This window comes from Platalea leucorodia, assembly GCF_965183815.1.
Source record: "Platalea leucorodia genome assembly, chromosome: 4".
Lineage (NCBI taxonomy): Eukaryota > Metazoa > Chordata > Aves > Pelecaniformes > Threskiornithidae > Platalea > Platalea leucorodia.
This window is the reverse complement of record NC_138826.1, coordinates 58,896,278-58,921,379: the sequence shown is the minus strand read 5'-3', so window position 1 is coordinate 58,921,379 and position 25,102 is coordinate 58,896,278. Positions and strand designations below refer to the sequence as shown.

The 25,102-nt window shown below is 50.5% G+C and overlaps 1 protein-coding gene across 2 annotated transcripts in view; it reads left to right on the top strand.

Moving 5' to 3' along the window:
- CECR2 (CECR2 histone acetyl-lysine reader) overlaps positions 1-4,529 on the top strand; it is a gene marked incomplete at its 5' end in the record, with an annotated part of 98,429 nt that extends 93,900 nt beyond the window's left edge. For both annotated transcript variants that reach the window (XM_082308453.1, XM_082308454.1), the window contains 3 exons: positions 1,617-3,024; positions 3,867-3,972; positions 4,255-4,529. In XM_082308453.1, the coding sequence (XP_082164579.1) occupies positions 1,617-3,024; positions 3,867-3,972; positions 4,255-4,260 (1,520 nt within the window). In that variant the 3' untranslated portion in view covers positions 4,261-4,529. The remainder of the gene's footprint in view (positions 1-1,616; positions 3,025-3,866; positions 3,973-4,254) is intronic.
- Between the last annotated feature and the right edge of the window lie 20,573 nt (positions 4,530-25,102).

The window sequence follows — 25,102 nt, the reverse complement described above, 5'->3', positions numbered from 1 at the left end:
ATCACTTAGATTTTTCTAAGATTGTTTTGTTTCACTGTAGCCTGCCAGAGGTCCCCTCTGCCCCAGCTATACCTGCAAGCTATCAGCTTGCCGTGGGGTGCAAATGCAAAGCATAGACTGTGATGCTTCTAGAGCTCACTTGGAGTTAATATAAAAATTGGAGCTACAGAGAGTTAGGTAAGGAAAGAAGACATTATGTGAATAAATGGTTTAAAAACACTCCTTTGAGTATATGTTAGTACAGCTTCTCTGAAATGCACATGTGCCTTGTGAGTTTAATATTTCAAAATCTTCACACAACAGAACTGCCCAAAAGCCCCTGAGCAGCCGTGTCAGTTCAGGTGGGATGGCAGCCTGTCGTGTGTGCCATCACAAGTTTCTTTCTAGTTGAATTTAATTCATTCTAGCTGGTAAACTAGAGATCAAAAAAAAAACAAACCTAAAAATAAAACAAACCTAAAGTAGGGATCAAAAAACCCCAGAGATCAAAAAAAAAAATTTTTTTTTTTTCATTAATTCTAGCTGGTAAACTAGAGATCAAAACCCTTGAATCTTTTATCAATCCCTCGTGTGCTTTGCACTAAGAGGAAACTCTTTCCTTGTGTGGCATTGCTTAAAAGTCATCATCATTTAACTGTGCTGGATACAGAACAGAGACCGGGGGAGGATGTTGAGTGATTGCAGGGCAAAGTAGTCGCATCTCTAAATCACAGTTGGTTAAAATATGGCTGCGATCGGCTCTGCAGCATCTCGGTGTGTGGTACTGCTTCTGACCAAGCTGTGGGCAAGTGGGGTTTGTGGACCAGAAGGGGCAACACAGACTGAAATCAAACTGCCATTGCCGCGGCTTCTTATCTTGCTGTCATGTGGACACCACTGCGGTATTTCCTAACTCTGCCTCTCCATTAGGCAGCCTCTGCACATCCATGTGTCAGACCAAACCCATGTGTGCAATGTTACTCCGGTTGGAGGTGTGATTTATCAGCGGCTTACAAACTACAGTGTGCCTGTGCCTTGAGGGTTCAGTCCATGTGTGCCATCTTTCCAAGACAGGTGCAACCTCATGAGTAGTTTTTAAAAGAGCTCTTTTAAAAGAAGCAGCCACTAAATGTTACCCAACTTTGCAAAAATGCACTTCAGAATTGCTAAAGGTCTCTGAAGGGAAGGCTGTGTGATGGGTGTGGGAGGGAGGCTGCAGCCCCACAGAAGAGCAGTTGTCCTGGTGCCATGCTCCAACAGTCCTGTAGAGATGTTTGAGTAGAGGACAGGATTTTGTAGGCTTTGGAGCATGTACTTTGAAGCCTTCAATGGAAGGACCTTCATGGCTTTAGAAAGTCACTCCTTATTCTCTTCCATTTGCATAGTTTAGAAAGTGGGTGCTTTCTCCATCCAGATGTTAGGGACTTGTCAGACAGAGCTGCCCAGCAACTTTGGGTCAGCAGCAAAAGAGGATGCTGAGAGGCTACTTTGGTAAACCTGGTTAAGCTGGCAGGAATTAGTGTTTGGCATGTGTGCTTTGGGTGAGCATGAGTAGGGGTGTGTATGTGTCAGGTAGGGAGGGCCTATTTCCGAAATTAGACTGATGTGTGACTTTTTCTCCCCCCCTCTCTTTCCAGTGGAGCCGCCAGCAGGCGTGGACGAGAAGGCTCAGTGCATTGGCATTCCCGACGGGGCCTACGCCAAACTCCTACCTCATCCCAAGCCCCCGCTGCCCATGGAGTGCACCAGGCGTGCCTTGCCCCCGGACGGGGAGGGGGACAGCTCCGGCGTGAAGGGTGACCTGAAGGCAGGGCAGGGCAAGGGCGCATGGCCAGCGGACAGTGGCTACACCGGCAGCCCGGGCTGCGTGAGGGACCTGGTGCCCACCTCCGAGAGAGGGGGTCCCCTGCCTGAGAATGGGGCAGCGGGCGAGGGCCCGGCAGCCGCCACCGAGGGGAAGGGGCTAGCTGCCAACCTGCTGGAGAAGCCCCTCTGCGGCGGGGGCAAAGCTCTGTCCGAAGCGGCCGTGCCTTGCATGGGGCAGGGCAGTGGCCTCCCCGTCATGGACGCCAGCTCCATGGGGGCCGCCCCCAACCAGTTCCACCCTCTCTACATGCCCGGTCTGGAATACCCGAATTCGGCCGGGCGGTACCACATCAACCCGGGCCTGCAGGGGTTTGGTCCCGTGATGGGGGGGAAGCCACCTCCTCCTGCCTCCCACCCCCAGCATTTTCCCCCGCGGGGCTTCCAGCCGAGCAGCACCCACCCCGGCGTCTTCCCCCGGTATCGGCCCCCCCAGGGCATGCCCTACCCCTACCAGCCACAGCCTCAGCCTTCCTACCACCACTACCAGCGACCGCCCTACTACGCCTGTCCGCAGGGCTACTCGGACTGGCAGAGGCCGCTCCACCCCCAGGCCAGCCCCAGCGGGCACCCCACCGCCCACCCGCCCCTAGCCAGACCCCCTTTCCCAGACCGGGGGTCCGCCAGCGGCTTGCAGGGCTGCGAGGCACTGAGCGCCGCCCTGGCCTCTCCCAACCGCATGGACGTAGCGAGTGCCAAAGAGGTTTCTCCGAGCGACGGGCAGGATCTGGGGCCTGAAGACGAGAAGTCTGAGGAGTCCCAGGAAAGACCGGAGAGTCCCAAAGAGTTTCTTGATTTGGACAACCACAACGCGGCCACAAAGCGACAAAGCTCGGTGGCAGCGGGGGAGTTCCTCTACGGAGCCCCCCCACCGCACCTGGGCTCGGGGATGGGATTCGGCCCGTCGGCTTTCCCTCCTCACGGGGTGATGCTACAGACTGGCTCTCCTTATGCATCCCGGCATCCTGCCAGTCATTTCCAGCCCAGGACGTATGGATCGCCCATGAATGCTCACCTGTCTCATCATCCGGCCTCCGGCCAGGCCAACGGCCTCTCTCAGGAGGGACCCCTCTACCGCTGCCGGGAGGAGAACGTAGGTCACTTTCAGGCCTTGCTGATGGAGCAGAGAGGCAGCGGAGGTGGCATGGGGGGGCCACCCCAGGACTTGTATAGACCCTCGGGGTAAGATCGTGTTTTCTGCGAGAAGGCAAGGCGGGAGGGGGTGATGCCTGGGTGACGATAAGTGTTGGATACCCTTGAAAGGACGTGGATTGAAGTCAGGGGAGATGGCAAGTGCTGTTGAGAGGCTAACAGGTGACTCTTAGACCCTTGGAGTAAAAGGTGTCTTAGACCTTTCTGTAAGCTGGAGAGAGTCTTGTTGCAGCTCCTTAAAAACAAGTAGCAATAGCCATCGTGGAGACCTGTTAGCCTGTCCCATCCATCTCATCCCCACACCAGTGCTTTGTTTTATGTGACAGCGTTTCGTTAATGTGTTGTCCAGGGCTGTGCATTGCTTAATCAAATGAGCTCTTACTGTTTTCTTTTTAAGAATTTTATTGCATCTTTCTCGTAGCGGGGCAGAGTAGTTAACTAAAGTTATGAACTCCTTTACTTTAATGTTGCCCCCTTTTTCCCCTCCTCTTGCTTTGCCCTTCCTCTCTGTCTCAAATTTCCCTCACAGAAAATTACTTCTCACTGAGATTGTGCGTATCACGTTTTATTCCCAAGAGGAAAATTCTGCTACTGCAAAAATTCCCTGTTCAGATTTTATAAATGTGCTTCGACTGCTACTGTTTTGTCACAGTCCCAGCATACTTCTTCAAGTATTCAGGGGACTTGGCTTACAACTAAGCCATTGCAGGGGTGGCATGGATTAAAGGTGGTGTTTTGGGGGGAAGCCAGAAAGAAGAATACACATGATGCATGCTTGTATGCGAATGTTGTATGTATGCATTCAACCAAGTAGATGGGATTTGCTCTTGATGTTCATGTGCTAAAACTCTCTCCATTCAACCTGGCTCCAGAATGCAAATGCATCAGGCTCAAGTTCCCTTCCCGAAGATGCCTACAGCAACCATGTCCCGGGAAGATCTGACGCCACAAAAACCATCAGCGTTGCCTCTGGATCAAGTAAGGGCTGCTGGAGAGAGCAGAGTTGAAATGCGAGTCTTTCCCTTCCCACCAGTTAAAGGGGTGAAGTGTTGGATGAGAGTGGGAAGCACTGGAGGAGGCTAGGAAGTAAACTACTGCTCTGCAGAGGAGCTGGGGATGTCTCTGTAGTCTTAGCTGACCCTAAAACGTAACTTAGGTGGACCAATAGTGCTAGCTTTAAACGGGTGGCATGCAATCCTGAGGTTATTCCTTTCTAAAGCTGCCAGTGAAAGCCTCCAACTCTTGTTCTTCCTCTTCCAGAGCTAGTCCAAGGAAGGAAGGACCTCACGAAGACGAAAGCCACACCTGATTTGGACAAGGGGGAGGAGGGGCAGGCCTTCCTCCCACCCTCCCCTCGCCCGAGCAGCATGTAGCTTCCTGGGTCCGTGGAACACGGTGCCGCGACGGCTTTTGTGTTGGAAACCTGGAGCGGTGCTGGGCCTCAGCCAGCCGAGCAGCTGGCTCGCCACCGCAGGGCGAGCATCGCAAACTAGTGGCTTTCTGTGACCGGAGACTGCGTCTCGTTCAGGGTTTGAGGGATTTTTTGGGTGGGGAGGGCAGGGGTGGGGGCGGAAACTTTCATTGACTGCTAAACTCAGGTATATTTTTCAGGGTGGAAGAAGATGATGATGGAATTTTACTTGTAGTATTAACGTGTGTGTTTTGGAGCTGGATCCAGTTTACAGAATTTAACCTGTTGCCTTTTTAAATAAATTTCTGTTGTTGGTGAATGTATTGTACATAATGGGGGAGGGGGTGGGCCCAGCTTGTAGTGGGCTTAGCACTGGAGGAATCCTTAACTGTTTACAATCATATCACACTGAAATCTTTCAGGATAAGGGTGAGGATTTGAGGGTAGTGGGGAGAGGTGAGGGAACATGTGATGGATGACTTGCTGTCCTCCTTCCTGTCCTCTGCAACCGAGACACAACCCAACGGTTGGTTAACTGAATAGCAGGAATTGCTCAGGAGCATAACGTGTCCTCCTCTTTCTCTTGTCTTCTTCCTCCTTCCCTCCTCACCCCAACCTCCGCCCCTCTGGATCCAGGGCCTGAGTGCACTTCCAGCTCCTGTCATCATGGGGGAACAAGGAAACCAGGACCAGGAATTGAAACCAGGACAGGACACTCATGGCATTGTCCCTTCTGCTAGTATAGTACCCTTCTCCCTGCGCAGGAGAAACATATGCTCTAGAAAACAGAAAATGGCATAACTGGTCATCTTAGACTTCTTTCAGTGAAACCGGTGCAGCTGGGGGTGGAGCAGCACCTATCCAGTAGAACAAATTTTGTGCAAATCTGTACTGCCCTGCTGCCCAAGGAGAGGAGCCAAGTCCCCACCTTTCTTTCTCTGTCCCTTGGCTATATTCACTTCTTAGCAGCAGTGAAGCGGAAAGTACCCCGGGGTTCCTGGCCACTCTTGGTTGCCTGTGAAGGAGGAGCATGAGGCTGCTTTGGGGGAGCAGTTGGTTTGCTGCAGTGTGAGCCATTTGTTGGCCTATGGAGTTGCATTTGGCGTTTGCAAGTTGCAGGTGAATCAGAAAGCACTGATTCGAAATCAAATGTTATGGTGGCATGGCTCGGGGGGTGAGGTCTGAGAGGGCTCCGTGCTTGAGTTGACTTGGTTTACCTTTGTCATCACTGATGACGTAGCAGCAAGTCCTACAGGGCTAGTGGCAGCTTCCCTCGGAGGCTGTGCACAGTCTGCAAGGGCTTTCCTCGCAGTTGCAGTACTGCATTGGGGAAGCCCTCCTTGTCAGTGCTTTGCCAGGCACTGATGTTCAAACCTAGGTTTGACAGAAGAGTTTTGGAGGAAATACAGCTGATGATTCTTGAGAGAGCTGGGGTAAAACAAGGTGCAATTGCTACATGACAAGATTGAGCAGGCAGCACGACCTGCTGGGACCGCAGCCCTGGCACAGGCTGCTGGTTGCACTGAGGGTACAGCGGTATGGTTAAAAGGAGGGTGTGCCAATGCATTGGACAAAGTGTGCTAGCAAAAGCACAAGTGGCAGCAGAAGTGAGGACAGAGCAGCATGCCCTTTAGTCTGCGGTACCAGCTAGGGGAGGGTCTTTGTCTCCATGTTTCTGGAGAATTTTTCTGGCTGCTTTGTTGTCTTGGATGGTGTCATCACCCGTATCTTTAGCTAGATTGCACTACCATGCATGGGTGCACCGCCTTTGTCCTGCTGTGTAGATCTACCATGTGCTGGCAAAGCTGTTTGAGCAAATGACAGGTAGCATCTGACTGAGCCAGTACTCCTTCTGTCCTAAGCTTTTGGAAGCACAAAAAGCCTGAAAGATGAGAAATATTCTTTCTTGAAATAGTATAGAACAAGGAAGGACTGCCACATTAGTGCCCTCTTACAAATGAGTCTCACTGCTCTGTTGCTACAGTACTTCTGCCTCTGATGAGCTGTGTAGGGCCAAGGCATTTTCCAAGTTTATCAGGAGTTAAACTTCTTCAAGGTATTCCCACAAGCATGTTTATAAACACAGTTCTTACTGCTGCAGCTAGCCTGTGAGCTATAGCTGCTGTCTGCTTAGTCCAGTGAGTTGCCTGGGACAGCTGGCTCCTCTGCAAAGCAAGACTGCAATATAATGTCAATTACTTGCAGTATCTATCTACAGATGCCATTACCTTATGAAAGGGAGATGTGTTTTTGGTTTTTGTTGGTTTTTTTTTTCTTCATTTGTGTTCATCTGTCAGGGAGCAATTGTCACTGGTGGATTGGTATAAACTGGAACAGGTGATCCTGAAGGTTGTCCTTTGACTGAGAAGCAGGTAACTGCTCTCCCCAGCCAAGAACATTATGCTATGGCTCATCCGAATTTGTCCCAGATCTGAGGGTCTGCTGCTGGCTCGTCGGCTAGCAGTGGGTTTTCAGAGGTGCCCCAGCTGGTCAGAAATGCAGGTCTGGATCCTTCCCTGAATGGAGGTACTGAAGCAGCAGTAGGTGTTTATGAAAAACTGTACAAGTATAACTGCTCTTCAAGACAATAAACCTGGGACAAATGAAAACACAGTTCCTTCTCCTTGTAAAGCAATCTTTAGTTCATTGTAGATATAAAAATAATTTGAAATAGCACATTTAAAAATAGAGGACCTGTAAAATATAACTTGTAGCAAAGTATTCGGAATTCAGGAAATGTGAGTGTAGATTCTGCAAACAACCCCTGCCATACTTCAGCCTGTGTCTTCTGTATCACAGGACAGTTACCCGAATATTTGAAGTGCCTTTCATTCAGCTCATTGTGAACTTTGTGGAACAGGAGGTTTTTAGAAGCTATAAAAAAACCCCGACCAAGCTGAAGCACTCTTGGCCTTCAGCTGGAACTGGCACTGAAAACATGGTTCTAGTGGTCATGGCATCTGGATGAGTACCAAGCCCAGATCAAAACAGGGGACAAAGAAGAAAGGCAAGAATTGCTTGTGGTCTGCCTGGAGAGGGTAGTGGAGTGTTAAGACAGTGATAGATACCCTGAGGATCCTATATGAAGTGTGTGACATGAAGATATTATCCCTTACCTGACATAATGGAAATCTGGGAGAAGGGTTTGACTTGCAGGTGGTAGACAAAACAGAGTAGTGAAGCTGACTCCTCCTGGGAGGCTTTCTAGGTAAATGGCTCTTGACGTAGTCAGTAATCCTTATTAAAGTGACTAACAAGCTGCTGTTGTGAGGACACATGGTTTATAGTAGAAAAGTACTAATGTAGCGTAAGGGTAACTATGGCTGGGCTACAGGGATAGGGCTATCCTGGGGACAGGGCACGCTAAGAGAGCTGCTTGTGGAATTTAGCTCAGAAGTTTCCAGACTTTCAAATGCTTTTTTCATAGGTGTTTGGGGTTTTTTTGTCTTTTTATGATGGCATCTAGGGATGCCCCAAAAATCAGAGCTCTATCTCACTAGGTACAATCTGAGCAAATCACAGAAAATGTGAATTTTATAGTTTATGGTTTCCCAACCCAAGCTGCGCAGGGCTGTTTTGTATATATTGTGAAAGAGACAGGTTTAAGGAGGGATTTAGAAGAGAGTAAAATGGCAGCTCTTTATGTACAGAGTGGTACTGTTTGCCATGGGTTGGCATACAGTGCAGGAGAAATGTAGCTGCATTTTAAAATATCCTGGCTTTTGAGTGCCATACTTGTGTCACTATCTTAAATAATATTTTAACATAATACAGAGGAATTCAGAACTCTGGTTGGAAGCCCTCTTTCTCATCCCCCAGCATTGCTGTAGTATAGTATATTACCAGTTGGTCCTTCTTCAGCAAGCATCTTGAGCTAGCGACTTTGCAAAGTTTCCTGTAACTATTACTTTTCCCATACAGAGGATATGTTTTGCTGTAATTACGGATTTCACATTAAACGCGACTATATAATATGTAGAACAAATATGTGTTGACCATGCTTGAGCATGCCAAAAATTTCCAATATTCTCAGAAGAGCTTTTTATGTGACTCGGGCTCTTTAGCATCTTGCTCTCCCCACCGCCTTGCCCTTTGCAAGTGGTGTGTGGTGTTCCCAAGATGTTCAGTTGCCATTATAAATGCCATTGTATAAACTTCCCCTGGGACTCTGGAAGCTTCAAGCATCTTAAGCACTACAGGCTCTGGCAATTCAACTTAAGTATTTTAAGAAGGCCGGTCACTGAGGCTTCACAGTGATTTTTAGCTGTGTCCAGCAGAAGTCTGCAGTCTATAAATTCCATGGTGTGACCCACCAAACCACTCAGTAGCAATCCCAGGCACCAGCCTGCAATGAGGAGGACAAAAGAGGAAAGTAAATTTGAAGCTTCAAGGCCCAACTGGTTTGATTTGTGACTTTAAAGTACATGGAGACACTTTTCTTGGAAGAGCTTCTGATCCTTTATTGTCTGCCAAATGCCTTTCCCATGCAGACTTTCCAAAACGAATCTCCTGTGTATATTTTTATAAGTGTGGTTTCTCAGGGTCCTGGAGAGTTATCAGCTTCTTGATGTCTTATCTGAAAGCTAGTCACAGAGGCTGTCTTTCATTCTGCTGACTGAGGCAGTTCTGCAGCTTCTCACCCCAACGCTTCTCCATTTAAAATGAAAGTATAATTAGGAAACAACCTTCCTTTTTTTCCTCTACTGATCTCTGTCAGTCTTCTGTGCATCTCTGTGTTCAGCCAGGGCTGTAGCTTTGCTCTCGATGGCTTTGTTCTGCTTTCCTTCTCCAAGGAGATGGTGTTGCCTTGTGCATTGTGGAGTTTTGGAGAAGGTGCTGAACTGAGTGATGGGGAAGAGCTATCCTGAGGGGTGGCTTAGAGAGGACAAACAGGGGAATTTGTGATAGTGTGGTTGCCCCCGGTTCCCCTCACTGCAGAGCAACCATGCGACTGGGTCTGCTCCTAATCAGAGCAACCCCTTAAAAAGTTTTTACTGGGGTGCATTGGTGGTAGAGGAGTTTGCTCTTGCAGAATTCCTGTTTCACTTTAAGTCCGGCGCTGGTGGTGGAAGAGCAGGTGTGTGAGTGCCGTATCCTTTCTGCAAGGCCAAGATTGAGATAGCAGGCTATGAAAGTAGCGTTGCAGCTGCGGGCCATGTGACAAGCTTTAAGAGCATGTGCTTATTGTAACCAAGAAAGCATCTCAAACGTTGACCTTCCAGCCTTTCCCCATCTGTACCTGTTTAACATACAGATGGGGGTAAAGCACATTTGGGCTTGGCAGGACCCCTGCCGCCCATGCGGAAGGAAAACGCTTTTAACCAGCACATAATGAAGTACGCGTTCTGGTTTTTACTCTCTGCTGCCCACCTCCCTCTCTGAAAAAGAGCTGGGGGGGACCCGTTTCCAGCTGTCTCCGAATAGGAGCTCCTGGGATGACAAGAGCAAGGCTCGGTCCGCTCCTAGGCAAGGAAATTCAGGACAGGGTTGTATGTATTTCAAACTAGATAGTAACATCCAAGTGTACCTTCAAACCGCAGGTGTAGCCAGCTGTGTGATGCCATACCCTTTTGGATTACTCTCCTGCCTCAGCTCACATGCAGTATTTGAGAGACTGTGGAGCGTTTTGTAGTTTTAACACTGCTGGCCTTGCATCAACTGGGGCTTTTCCTCCTTAATCTGCAGCAGTAGCCTAGGTTTCTTTTGGCAAAGGTCTTCCTCTTTTTGAAATGTGGAAGTCAAAGAGGACAGTGCATCCAGGAGAGAGCAAGAGCTACATCCACCGGTGGAAGAGGGGACGAACGATTAATTAGGGCTGAGGATTAATTGGGATTTTCACCAACTCTAGCAAGTCCCTCTGTCCTTTGCCCCTTTTATTTGGAAACACTTGGCTCACTAGCAGAAGGGTAATAAGTGGAATATCTTGTAAATAAAAGTGGAACTGACTCTGTGTGGGCAAAATTCCCTTGTTGTGGACAAAGTTAGGCCAGATGGCCATTAGGGACTCCTTTGGCCTTCAAATCAGTAAGAGGCAAGCAGGCACCTCGTGCACTCAAACACTGTGGAGTATGTCAGAGGAGCGATCTCCCTTTCTGAAGCCAGCCAAGCAGCTACAGGAGCTCAGGCCTCAACTTTTGGTCTGGAATGTCCTCTGACCCCCTTTTGTGTCATGCACCAACACTTCCCTGCTCCTTGCTTCCTAGCTTTGAAGTTTCTTTCCCTCTGCTCACTTTGCTGCAGTCGGTTGCTGTCAAGTGCAGAGATGAAAGCTCACTGCCCACACAAGTAGAAGGGCGGAAGGTTGAACTTGCCAGTTGTCTCCTCTGCACGTGCATATATAAAGCAGGTGGGGAGTACACATTTACTCTCCTCATGAAATTAAGGTGTCCTTAGTGGCTCACTGGTGTTCTCCTGCGTGCGCCTGGGGCTTGCCATCCTGGCACGGTGATGTCTGTCCCTCTGCCAGCACAAGGATTTGCTCCTGGCCCCTATGCAGTGTTCCCATGCATGATCCTGGTGTGTCTACCTCCAGGGGGGCTTAGGTTAAAAATATATACCGTGTACAACCGTGAAAGCTGTTGCCTCTCTTCCCTGATAGATCAATGAACACTGCTGCTTGATTTTTTCTGAGCAATAATAACATGCAGCAGTGCAACTTTGACCTTCCCATGTTGTTTCAGGGAGCAGATGGCTATGAAACACTGCGGAGCTTCACAGTTTGAGTGGGAAGCAAGGTGCTTTCTGTGGCCCTGCATTTTGTCTATGCCACGTTCCTGCTTTCCCAGTGACTGTTGGATCGATTTAGGTAGCCGGGGGAGAGCTGGTTGCTTCCTCTGTGTTCAGGAAGGTAGAAAGGGAAAGGAGCAAGTTGGTAAAGTTGAGCCTCATCCATGAAGCAGAGCACATGGAAGAGGGGTGTGTGTTGCTGCTGCAGAGCGAGGGGTGGGTGCACCGCTGATTTAATGCATCTGGGGGAGGAGAGCAACCCACTGCTGCTTGACTTGGCATTGATGGGGAAGGTAGCGGGAGAGCCTATGCCACTATATCCATTTTTCTGAAGGTGGGTGACATTGGGGTTTTTTTGTATTATTGTAAGTTTGTAAAGAATGTAATCTGTCTGTTGGGGGCACAAGGAGAAAACGGGGGCCTTTCTCTTTTTGGGTGAGGCTGTTCTTATGTTGCTGTGTTTTTTGTTGTTGGACGGGGAGGGGGTCTAGGGGCCATGGGGGCAAAAGCCTGGCCCTTGTCAACTGATTGCAACTGTCCCAGGGAGGGTGAGCTGATGCTGCAGCAGAGACCTCCCACACCAAGCTGTGAAAACCACCCCTGCCTGCATCCTTCAGTGGGGGGAATCTGACATGCATGGGGCTCTGCACCGGGGTGTTTTGCTGGGTGGTGGGACTTAATGCTTGAAGGCTGGTCCTACTCGTCTTCGGCTCAGTTAGAAACTGAGCTGGCCGGCTGCCCATCCTGTTTAGGGAAGGTTGGATTTGATAGCCCAAATTTCTCATGGAAGGAGTTCATGCTGGAGTTGCTCACCCCAGTGCTCCTCTCCCCATTGGGGGCTCAGGTCCTGCACCTCTCCATCGCCTGGTGCCCAGGAGCCCCGGCTCTCGCCCCCGCCTCCCTCCCCGTCCCATAGAGCACAGTGTCAGGGATCCTCTTCTCTCTCCTGCTGCTGCAAAGTTGTGTGAACTTTCCTGGTCAATACTGGAAAGGGGAATGCTATTTATTTTTATATTGTGTATATTTTGTCTTGGTCTGCTGATTACCTTTGTTCCCCAAGAGCGACAGTTACCTCAATAGTTAGTTTAATACTGTGTGTTGGGTAATTTTTTTAAAGAACTTTTTTAAAAGCTTGATCCTTGGAGGTCTGTAGATTTTATTTCCATATGAATTGGTTATTTTGTATAAAGTACGTTCTTAAAATAGCAATCACCTATGCTGTATGTGTGTTTTCTTGTCTCCTGGATGGTCTCCCTCTTCCTTTGTAAGGGGGGAGCGGATGGGGCTGGGAGGGGAACACAGAGGGCTTTTTTCAGAGAGACAAAGCCCTGGACTACAGTCAGACCCGGTTGTACCACCTGAAAGCCATTTACAAGAGAGCACCTGGAAAGCTAATTGGGATCGTTTCCCCTTCCGAAACACAGCTGTCTGTCTACAAACAACCCAGTTGTGGAAATGAGATGGTGTCACTGCTTTCCCCCTGAGTCCCTGGTGGGCTGCGGGTTTTTCTGCAGCCCAGGTGTGCTGGAAAGCCTGCCTCCCTCCCCAAAACACTGCAGGGTCTTAGGTTGCAGGTAGACCGTTCCCCCAAACTTGCACGAAACCTCTCTCTGCTTTAAAAATGGTGACTGCCCTTGAGTAAAGCCTGAGGTGTGATGCTGCTATGAAGGAGGAATGAATTTAGCCTACGTGGTTCCCTTTTGTGCTGCTTTAATGATAAGCAGCATAGGGTATGATGGCCCTCAGGGGCTGTTAGAGGAATGGGAAGCCTTTCAAGCTCATGTGCAGTCGTCCAAATGCATACTGGACCCAAAACGGCGCTTGCCATTTGCTGTTTATTAGATCTCCTCTGTGAGATGGGGCAGTGGTTGCAGCCCTGCCAGCAGAGAGGTGTTGAAAGACTTTCTCACGAGGGTTTTGGCACCAAAACTGGGAACTGGCCATACCGTTTCATGTGGGAAGGCACCTGCTGTAGGTGCATGGGGGCAGCTTGCACTTGACCCTTGCTCAGCTGGTCCCTGAATAAATAAACGTGCTCAATTTTGCTGATTCAGCAGCTTTTCATCAGGACATCAAGGTAATTTTCCTTAAAAGCTGGTGGAGCAAAAGGGGGCATGGGGGACAAACGGCAGAAGGCCGGGGGCATGAAGGCTCCCAGGTGCACGTTGCGTGCGCCTTCCCTTTCCTCCCCAGCTCTAGCTGGTGAAAGCTCCTTCTGTCTCTTCCAGGGCTGGTGACAGATTCTCTTGCTCACATCTTCTTCTCCTGCCAAAACAGCTTTGCAGAGTAGCCTGCTTACACCATGGGCTCCGTCTGCCCCTCCTGCAGGGGCCTCGGTGGGGCCAGGGCTGCCCCCGAGCCCAGCGCGCTCCTCCGGCTCACAGCACCAAAGCTGCCTCTGCAAAGAGATGCTCACAAAATGTTTCTCTGTGATATGAAACCCAACACTTGCTGGCCAAACCTGGGGCCTCGTCCTGTCCTCGTAGCTCTTCTTTCCCTCTGTGTGCCCTAAGCAGCGAGTTCATCCCCTGAGGTCACCAGCATTTTACACAGAGGGGCAAAGGAGCCCAAGTGAATGAATTGGTCAAGAGCTGACTGTAAATCCCCAGCGCATCCCTGCTCCTGGGGCTATTCAGGGGCTCACTGTACCCTCCGTGGCTTGATCTGGGAGTGACTTATCCCGCCCCATACTTGCATATTTTACGCACAAGGAAGCCCACAGGAGCCCATGTTGGCACTGTCTTGCCCCTGGGCTTTCAGAGGAGCCCGAGATGTGATCTGCTGCACCCTGACATCTCAAGCACCCCAAAACCGCCAGCCGGGTGTGGGAGCTGTCCCTGCTGCCTGGGCCAGGCAGGTGAAGCCGGTCGGTGCTTCCCGGCACAGCCGCAGCTCCAGGCCCTGCAAAGGTTGTTTGAGGACGTTGGCTCCTCCGAGCCGGGGCGAGGTAAATTGTCCCCGGGGGTGAGCGAAGGGCTGCACTCTGTCACGTATCCCCCTTCCCCCTCTCCCCCCCCCGCGGGGGCCAGAGTTCAGGGTGATGAGAGCAAGCTGTCCAATTTAGGAAAGCAAGGAATTTGGTCGCCCCATCAGTCCCAGGAAGCGTTTGGGTCAGAGGGGATTGGCAGGGGGAGATTTTTAATCCTGGGGCTAAGCTGGCGCTGAGCGGAGCCGGTGCTAATTGGAACCAGTCCCAGGAAAGGGACGGAAAGTCGCTGCTTTTAGAGCTGCCTTGCAGCCCAGACGAAGACAAAGCTTATCTGTGCTATAGGAAATGCCACGTCCTAACCTCGACAAGATGCTATCGTGAATATAACAGGCAGTATCAAGCTAGGCCACATGTCCCCCTAATTCTTTACCTTTCTTCCTACTTTCTGCTGTCCACAATTCTTGTTTCTTCTCCTCCTTCCTTCCCTCCATGGGTTGGCAAAGATAACCCCTTGTACTAAGAAAGTGCTTTCCTGAGCTCTTAGGCCGAGGCTTTTAAACTCTCAACTTCCTTTCTAGCCTCCTTCTCCCTGCGAACTGGGATGCTTTCCACCTCCAAGCACCTTTCCATCTCCATCTTTTTGTCGAGCCATCTCAGAGCAGCTCTCTAATTCATGTAGGCTTGAATTGAGGATGGGTGGATGAATTGGTTTCAATGGGGACCAGTTTAGTGCCCAGTTTGGGTGTGGAAATAAATGGCAGCCCCTCACCCCATCATGGGGCAGCCCCCAGGGAGAGCTCCAATTCCAGGAAGGCTTTGCTAGACCCGATGGACGGTGCATCTTTGGGGGGTGCCTAATGGCGAGGGAAGAACTGGAGTGTCCTCGGCACCCATCAGTGTTTTGGGAAGGGTTTATTTGTTTTGTTTTGTGTATTTCCCTAAAATAAAGAATCCTGCAGGTGAAGTTCCCGTCTTGAATTTTCCTATTAGTCACCACACTTAAGCATGGGAGACACCACCTCACACAGAAAGGGAGGACATTTGGGGTAGCTCAGGAAGACTCAGACTTAGCCTAAAATGAATGGTTTTTGTTCATGGAAATGTTTTGTTATACGTATTAGAAGAAATATACCCACTCATAATTTCAAGATTTTGAATTTGTCCCACGTTGAGATGTAAAATGCAACTTCTCCAAGCAGACAGGGTTCTCTTGAGGGGTGGGACCCCCCTATATCTCCTCCAGCCCTCGAAGCTTCAATTTTTGTTTGGTGGAGAAGGCACAGGCACAGAAAGGAAAAGCACAGCTGCTCACCCAGCGGGGCAGCCCGCATCCCTGGCAGGCGGGAATGGACCCGAATGCCTTGCTCCCAGCCATAAGCTCAGTCTGAGGGTGCAGCGTTGTATATGTATTTATATCGTAACAAATGACACTGGCTGAGCATGTTAGGGTCTCCTGAGTGCTGGCAAAAACTGCCAAACTTGTTCTGGACCATAACAAGAGCCCTAAAAGCCGCCCCCAAATGGGGAGCCCCGAGGGCCCTGTGCTTGCCCAGCAGAGAGGAGACAGAGCAGCTTTGCTGGAGGAGGAGCAGAAGGTGGGAAGAGGCAGAGGCTCACCATGGGCCTGGAGCAGCGTCTCAGGGCTGCCCCCTCCTCCTCTGTCAGCGCCAGGAGGCCACATGTTCCCTGACCACTGCTCTTTTTTAAATTCCTTTCCCAAAGAAGCTGCCAGAGCGGCGGGATCGTAAAAAGTTCACCCCCTTGTCACGAATGCACCCGTTCTTCCGGGGCCGGTGGGCAAAAGTTGTTTGCAATTTCCTCAGGCCGTGACCTTTGTTTTGACCATGGCGGAGGAGGATTGCAATCCATCAAACCCTCGCCTGGCCCGCACCCAGGGTAGGGGAGAGGGCTGCCTTTGGCTGGCTGATGGGGGGTGTCTTTCTGAGGGGCAGGGGGCACAAGGACACCGCTTTGCCCCTCGGGTTTTGTCAAGAGGCAGGGGGACGCCTCGCTGCCGGTTCAGCTGACAGTTCAAGCTTCCCGATGGGGGGTTCAGTGAGGGAAACTGCACCACGGGTGCCACACGATAGGCTCCTGCCGGAGAGATTTGAAAGAGTTTGCTTTAATTTTCTTTCCCAAGAGGGATGCTGGATCGCAATTTGCTGCATCAGCAGAGTGGGGAAAGATGTCTTAAAGGATTTGTGCCTAGAGCCAGCCCTGCAGACCGGCCAGCTGCATCAGGACCCTACTTTTAGCAGGAGCTTGGACAAAATGGGACACGCTAGCAGATTTACCATCTCCAAAGCCCCGGCTGCTAATGGTCCCCGACATTTCCAGGCTGCACGGGGCTTTTAGAAGATCCCGCACAACTAGGTTTTGTTAGGAAAATCAGCGGCAAACTGGAACCATCCCCTGGGAAATGGCTCCTGTAGGCATCTGCCTCTCCACTCAAGTTCCCAGGGGGGCAATTCATCCCAGGAGCACATGTTCCCCTGCAGCCGGGTGTCCCCTTTGAAGACATACCTGCATATGAAACGAATCTCCCCTAAGGAAATGCAGCCTGCACATACCAGTCTGCCCCGCTTCCCTTGGCCGCCTGCCCCGGCTCCCCTCCCTCTGATCTCCGCTTCCCTAGGGAAACACATCCTACCGCACTTCCCTGCTGCTAAATACAGATTCCCTTGGGAAGTTACTCTGTCACCAACCCCCCCGCCTTGGTTAAGCCCTTGGAGAGCCCCTAGATTTTGGGGTGAGAAGAAAGGGTTTCAGTATTTCACCTGCCTCCTCCTGTAACACCAAGCATGGCCTTGCAATGCCCAGACCAGCCTTCCCAGCCTGACCACTTGCATGGGAACCAGGGTGCTCTTTTTTTTCTAGGAAGGAGCTCTGTGCTGATTTCCAGGCATGGCAGACCACGATGTGGAGAAATGTGCTGCTTGGTTCCTTGTTTGATGAGGATCCTTTGAGCTCGGGGTGGGGGAGAAGAGACAGACCTTTTAAATCTTGAACTGAAAACCTTGTGCTGGAGGGGGAGGCAGCTCCTCCAACTCAGAGGGAGCCATGCACGAGCTCCCCAGAAAGTCTGTAGGAGACAAGCCAGACCTCTTCGTAGGCATCGCCCTCCTCTCCCATGTCAATCATCATCACATTTTGTAGCCTGTGGATGCTGATGTCACTTCTCTGCAGCTCTCTTCTCCTGCTCTGATTTCCCCCTCTAACACCTGTGTACCCACTGCCTGACTGGCACCAAACCCAACCCTCTTCTCTGCCCTTGTCTGCGTGCATGTCCCCAACACCTGGCTCGGCGCCCAGCTCCCTGAGAGCCAGCCTGGCCCACCAAACCCCCCTCCTCTGGCTGGCCTGCCTCCCGCCCTTTGCCCCATGGGGCCCAGTTGTTCCTGGTGGTGAGAGCCCCAGGTGTGACAGCTTTGAGGGCATCCAACATCTCATTGCTTTCCTCCAGTTGCCGGGAGGCTGCTATGGACTGAGTACAGGCTGTGGCATTCCCCAAGAGAGCTAACCCCCCTGTCACCAGTCTGTCCCCTCGAGAGGATGCCCTGGGCAGGACCAGGGGCAGCTTCTTTTCCAGGTGGAGAGGAATGAAGCCTATCACCAAAACCAGCCTTTTTTTAGGGATCAGACCAGGTCTTACTTTGCTGGTGCAACCCACCACAAGCCAGATGTCAGGTCTGGAGGAGCAGAAGGCAGTGATCAGCGTGACATGGGGGTGTGTGTTAGCTGCTGTCCCACGTGTGTGACCAATGGGCACATCTCTGGGCATTGTGCAAGGGGGACGCCTGCGATTTGGCGGCATGATGGGGCACGCTCTGCTGCAGCAGTACAGGGAAAGCTGCCCTGGTCTGGGGGACTTGCAGAGATGGGGCTGCTCCTCTCAGCAGGGACAAAAGTACCCAAATTCAGCCCCCTGAAAGGTCAGAAACCTGCCAGCACTGCTTATGCCAAAGCTTGTGATTCTGGCATGAGTCCGGGCAGGGCTGGTTTCTCTGTTTGCCAAGCTGCAGGTGATGTTACTTGACAGTCATCTTCCATTTAAAAATGTTGCCTGTAAAGAAAATCTTGAATGCCCTTCTGCTCACATGGCAAGGGGAAACAAACCCTTTTCCCTTGTAAGCAAATCTCTCAGGGTTTTTTATTTAAAGTGCTTGAGTCAGTAGCGCTGGGGCTCACCGTCTTTGACATCCCACCACATGGCGATCATCCCTGCAGCTGAACAGGGCCAGCAGCTGCAGGCTTGGGCTGTTGTACAGGAGATTTTTGTACCCTGGGTGCTGGCCCCGGGCCTGCTGGTGTTTAGGGTCTGTGACTACCAAAACACCAAACACGGCCCTCTCCTCGCCACCCTGCCTGGAGCCTTGTGCCCATCCCAGCAGGTGTGTCACACTGTCTGGGCTCAGAGTGCCCATTTTCAGGCATCAATGAAATTAAACCCAGGGCACACACCCCAAAGGTTGCTCTCCTTTCCCCAGGCCCTGCTTTAGCTGATCTCCCTGCAGCCCAGGAGCCTCTCCATGCCACAGCCACAGCTTCCATGTTGCTCAGAAGGGTTTGGGGGGCTGAGACTGGGCACCACAGCTCTTGCCCCAGGGCATTGGCAGGCATGGGAACAGTGGGGAGTCAGGGCTGGACGCCGCTTGGCTCCACCAGCACCTGCCTTTTCTCCGGGGCTGATACCGCCTGCCTGCTTTGAAGGAGAGGGTGCACGGAGCATGGGAAACAGCGATCATCTTGCTTTGGGTTTTTATCCCCCTCTCCCAGTCACGCATGTCTCTGGGCCTGCCCTATAGGCAGATGTATGGCGGATGCCCACATGCCAGATGTCCTGGGAGATCAAAGTTGCCGCTCACTGCATCCTCCATTCACTCATGCGCACATACACCCCTGTGCCTCCCAAAAGACTTATAACTTATGCTCTCTATCTTCTCTCCAAGATATTTTCCTTCCCTTTCTTTGTTTGCTTTCCAAACCCCCTTTCCTCTTTGGCACTCCCTGCAACCCAGGCCGTGCCGGGGGGAAAAGCACCCTTTGCTCCCACTAACAGCATCCAGCAGCGGGGGGGTGAGCATGGCGTGCTTTGCGGGTTTCCCATCCCACTTCCATGCCTCTGGGATTTGCTGCTTCTTGGGGTAGGAGGCAAAGGGACCCATTGGGGGGGCCTCTGTGGTACCGCTGCACCTCCCACCCCACCCTGCATACCTGAGAGGAGCTGAGGGGTGTTACGGCTCCACATGGCGATTGGGAAATCACCGTCCGACATCCACCTTTGTCCCCTGCAAATTTCTGCAGCCCTCTTATCTTCTCATAGTCCTGTAGGGGTTTCCCAGTCTCAGCCTCTGGGGAAGCTCTGAGACCCTCGGAGATGCACCAGGCACCGAGGGCAATGCACAGGGGCTGCTACACCTGCTGGCATAGAAAGCCTTTTCGGTACATCAGAGATCTTCAAAAAGTGGGGTGCGTGAGGAAGAAAACACCAGTGGGGTGCAGGAAGAACATACTGTTTGTACCATTAATAAATAAAATAAATAAAATAATATTTATTTCATCTTAATCTCATCCTTTTTTAATTTCTATTTTTGTGTATGTTTTATAATGTACGTAATGTTAGTACAGTAGTACATGTACATAATTTATAAGTAAATATATATATATATATGGGGGGGTATGCTCCAATTATTTACTTTCATCAATAGGGGTGCACAATCAAAAAAGTTTGGAGCCCACTGCCCTAAATCACCAGCCAAAGGTTAAAATCAAAGCAAAGGTGGATGCCTGGATACCAGCACCTCACTCAGCAGCGCGGAGACCATGTTACAGAAATAAAGCAGCTGCACTTCGGTCAGCTCCAAGGGTTTGCCACTCTCCTCTTTTCCCCCGCCGTTACCTAATGAGGGGTCAGGAGTCTTACGGGGACCTCAAGCACAGAGCCAAAGTGAGCACAAACCTCCCTGCTAGGTGCTGCAGATGGGGGATTCCCATTTGGGGTTGCATGGAGGGGGGGAAATATGCACTTTCCCCATCTTCCCACTGTGTCAGGTGTCCCCTCCGCCTGAGCCAATGGATAATTTGTAAGTTGAACCTTGCTCTTCTCCCAAGTAACAAGCGATAGGACAAGAGGAAATGGCCTCAGGTTGTGCCAGAGGGGGGTTAGATTGGATATTAGGAAAGATTTCTCCACTGAAAGGGCAGTCAGGCACTGGCACAGGCTGCCCAGGGAAGTGGTTGAGTCCCCATCCCTGGAGGTATTTAAAAGGTGGGTAGACGTGGTGCTTGAGGACATGGTTTAGTGGTGGGCTTGGCAGTGCTAGGTTAACGGTTGGACTCGATGATCTTAAGGGTCTTTTCCAACCTTAATGATTAAATAAGCAATATATTAAATAAGCAATATATTAAATAATATATTAAATAAATAAGGAAATGCAAGATGAAAAAGGAATGATTAGTACAGAGCAATAAAATGGATCAGATGCAGGGAGATATGGTAGCAATATATTAAATAAGGAACGGAAAAAAAGCTGGATGGTTGCTCCGATTTACTTTACAGCTCCAGATGACTTCACAAGTGATCACTTAGTGGAACTGAAAGGCAAATGCTTCAGGCTGGATGAAAGTAAACACTTCGTGCCTGCCAACACAATGTGTATGAGGCCGAAGAATGTTCTGTTGCAGAATGGCATTGACATAGCTGGAGTAATAACATTTTTAATTGTTTTTAATAGGTTAGCACCTTTAACCTGCATTGCAGCAGTAGCCACTGTTACGCTGGGATGAAAATTTCAAAATGCAAAGATTTTAGAGCATGAGTGAGGAAGCGCTCAGGCTCTTAGTCAAGAATGGCTCCCCCTGGACACAGCGTGGCAGAACGTCTTCCGTGTGCTTTACTGCCACGGGCAGGACGTGGACATCCTCAATGTTAACAATTCTTGCGCGCCTGTTCCTAAAGTCCAGCGATGTTGCAGGCTTGGGAGAACTCATTGCTCCACCAGCACTTCTTCTCCTAGGGACCATTTCTGTGCAGGGACTGCTCCCACCTCAGCCAGCATTTGTGGGCTAGCTGAGGGGCCACTGCGGATGTTGCGGGAGCCTTTGCCATCCACCCAAACTTCTCATTGCTTTGTTCTCCCACCAAGTCATCCCACCGGCAGTCTGGGAGGGCTGCAAGAGCTGCTGCTACTCTGGAGTAGCATCCACTTAGCAAAGGCTGCACAGTGAATATGCTGGCTTAACAGGCGCAAATGCTGTGCGTGGCTTTGAGAGAGCGGGTATTGGTATGAGGTTGCCCACATGCATACATTTTTTTTATATATCGCATCTATGCCTTTGTGCCATGAGTGTGCCACAGGAATATGTATCAGGAATAGTGTGGCCAGCAGGACCAGGGACGTGATAGTGCCCCGTACTCGGCACTGGTGCGGCCGCACCTCAAGTACTGTGTTCAGTTTTGAGCCCCTCACTACAAGAAGGACATCGAGGTGCTGGAGCGTGTCCAAAGAAGGGCAACAAAGCTGGTGAAGGGTCTAGAGCACAAGCAGCTGAGGGAGCTGGGGTTGTTCAGTCTGGAGAAGAGGAGGTTGAGGGGAGACCTTATTGCTCTCTACAGCTACCTGAAAGGAGGCTGTAGCAAGGTGGGGATCGGTCTCTTCTGCCAAGTAACAAGCGATAGGACAAGAGGAAACGGCCTCAAGCTGCACCAGGGAAAGTTTAGGTCGAATATTAGGAAAAACTTCTTCACTGAAAGGGCAGTCAGGCACTGGCACAGGCTGCCCAGGGAAGTGGTTGAGTCCCCATCCCTGGAGGTATTTAAAAGTTGGGTAGACGTGGTGCTTGAGGACATGGTTTAGTGGTGGGCTTGGCAGTGCTAGGTTAACGGTTGGACTCGATGAGCTTAAGGGTCTTTTCCAACCTTAACGATTCTATGATAGCGAGGAGACGTAAATGTGCCCGTACAGCCATGGGGACAGCTGCATATACTTTTACGTGTTGTGCAGATGGTGCGTAGGTATCTCAGGTGTCTCAACTCTGGCATATGTGGATCCAACAGTATCACCCCTCCAGGGTGTTTGATTCACACTGATCAGTAGACAAATATGCAGGGAGTGTGAGGGGCTGCTGGCTATACATACAAGGTGTGCGGAGCCCTGCCTGCCTGGGCAGCGTTTAGACCTAAGTAACGAGGATAACCGTCAGAGGGTAAATGATTAAATAGTTGTTTCAATAACCCAAATTTAGCCTAGCATTGAAAAAGTATGTGATCTCAACAGGCATATCTAAAATAAAGCCTTTTTAACCAGTACATAAGCAATCTGTGGAGCTCATATTGCAAGATATCTGAGAAGCAATTTGATTTTTTTTTTCCTTGAACAAGGAAATACCTCTGTGTTTAAAAGCAGTGTGAAATAGTTCCCCAGTTCTAAGTGCTAAAAAAACCCACCTGGAGGTATCTTGAGCCCCACAACTTAAAGCTGATCACCAGCTGAAGTCAGGAGAGAATTTCTTTTTCTGATACGGAATATTTGAATTCTCTACAGAGCTTTTGACTTCTCATGCCTTGAGACAAGAAACACCACTGCTGCCAGGCAGCCATGGCCCAGTGTGTGCAAGTGAGTGTGTTTTGGAAGCGGGGAACCAGGGAGGAGACCTGTGAGTGCAGGGGTGCGTGCTGCCATCAAGGCTAGGAAAGCGATGTCTTTGCAGTCGGTGCCCCAGTGTGTGCACGCACGTGTCCGTGTCCCCATGGTGTGGTTGTGCTTGGGCTGTCCTCTGCGGAAAGTCAAAATGTTGGTGGCTGGCAGAGGAGCCGGGACACACTGACTGGGAATTACTTGTCCCCTGAAGATGCTGGAAATTCATCTTCAGGATCCTGGCGGGTGGGGTGAGACCTGCTTTGGACTGGGGAGGCACAGAGAGACATCCAGGCTGTCACTTGGTGCTGTCATGAATCCCTTTGGTGCGGGGAAGCACTGTCGGCAATGACAGTGGGGTTGTTCAGTCTGGAGAAGAGGAGGCTGAGGGGAGACCTTATTGCAGTCCTACCCCACAGAGCCTGGGGTGGTGGCAGGGGTGCCTGGGAAGCCACACCGGCAGCGGGTGAAAGGAGCCTCCCAATTCCTGCTGTCCCAGCCCTCGCTAGTGATGCTACTGTCTTCCTTCAAAGTATTTGGAGCTGAGAGCAGAAGTGTGGAATGAGCGGCTGCGCTTAAACTGCTCAGCATCGTGCGTGTGGGGGAAAAAAAATACTCATAATTTCATTTTTAGACAGATTAATAATTTTCTTGTGCTCCCACTCTAGAGTTGCTTTGGGACTAACTTCTAGCATTTTGCTGCTGATAGTGAGGCTCCCCTCTCCTTCTGGAGCCCTCTGAAGAGAAAGCACCAGCCTTTCTCCAGAAGATGTTCCAACAAGGTTTTGTCTGTGGTGGGTCCCCAATACAGGGCTGCTTCTGGTAAAAGTGACCTTTGCTAGGAGAAAGGTTTTACCATTGCGCTGCAGGCAATGGTCCCAAGGATGCCAGGTAGAGGCTGTGCATGTGTGGATGAAATAAGAGTTCTGCAAAAGATAACTGCCCCTCCAAATACCAGGAATACTTCAACAAGTCCCTCTCTCCCTCATTGGTGTTCAGCTCACCAGCTAGGGCAAGCTAAACCAGTTGTTCCTTCCTCCTCCTGTCCACTTCCAGCTGGACATCAAGATGCAGCCTCTGTATTTCACACCCTGCCGCCATGGAGAGCATCGTGGAGCTGTAGAAACTCAGGGGGTGGCAGCTCTGTACCAGCAGCCACCTGCTAAGGGGAGAAGGCCAGCAGATGGGGAAAGAAATGGCCCTGCTAATACACAGAGCTGAAGAACCCATATGGTCAGCCAGGAGAGAGGGAGGAAGAGAAATAGAGGTTCATGCTATAAAATCAAAGCTGCTCAGAAACCAATGATCTTCCAATCCCCCTGTTAAAAGACTTCTAACGGCATCATGTGAAAAATAAGGATGTTTCTGCCACTGGCAGATGGTAGGATGAAATCCAGGATCCTGAACAGCCCCAGGGTTTGCAGCTGGTGCTAGGTGGGGTATCTACAGTCACTTGGTGTTTAGGCAGGGGACGCGTGGGCCAGGGACTGTCTGGGAAAAGGAGCTGACCTCATGCAAACACTCTTGGACACAGGATGGGAAAGGGCCTTCGGAAATGCTGGGAGGGACCACCCTTAATAGTTTCACTATGCAGTCTCTCCCAACGTATTCAGCCTTGAACTATGTAAAACGTGGTAGCCTTGATTTCCACAGCTTTTGATTTCCACCATGTAACATGGCCTGGGAAATGACATTTTTTGGCACATTGTCAGTATGATTCTTAACCTGAGAATGCTCCTGTACAGATGTTTTTCTTGCTTTCTCTAAAGCAAAGCCAAAGAAGCCGTATGGGATTCTCTGAAAGAGATGCCTAAGAAGACAGCTTTGGGGTTTCCCAGCCAGCTCTACTTTGGCCGAGAGTGGCAGGAACTTCCCAGCCCTGGAAGGGCCTTCTTGTCACGGCCTGTTCCCTGCAAACATGTTTGAGATGCAGGACGGGGGCCCCCACCTACCGTCTAAACTGCCTGTATCAAACAGCAAACGCAGCCAAACCGCGCTGCAGTCTGCCTGGGCTCTCGCTCAGGGCTAAACACCTTTTGCCAAGTTGCTCTGCTGCAGTCTCAAGTCTTTGCTCCCCAGAATAGCAGCTCAGAGTTCACTTAACCAAGGAAAATTTTTTGCTTTGAATTTTCCTCTGGGGTGGTTCACTTTTATTTCCAAATTTTTCTGTTCCTCATTTATTGCAATTTCTTTGGAATTAAATAAATGCATAATTTTATCTTAAACTCCCAGACTATTTTAGGCACAGACCGTGGGTCTGTGGAGATGGCTCCAGCCTCACTGTACTGCATACGCTGTTGGTCTGTGAAGGTATTATCTAACACTCTTTTTCTATTTTCTGACAGAGGCGCACATTCTTCTGTTACTTATTTCCCACTGCTTGCTAACATCAGCGGATCAGGACAG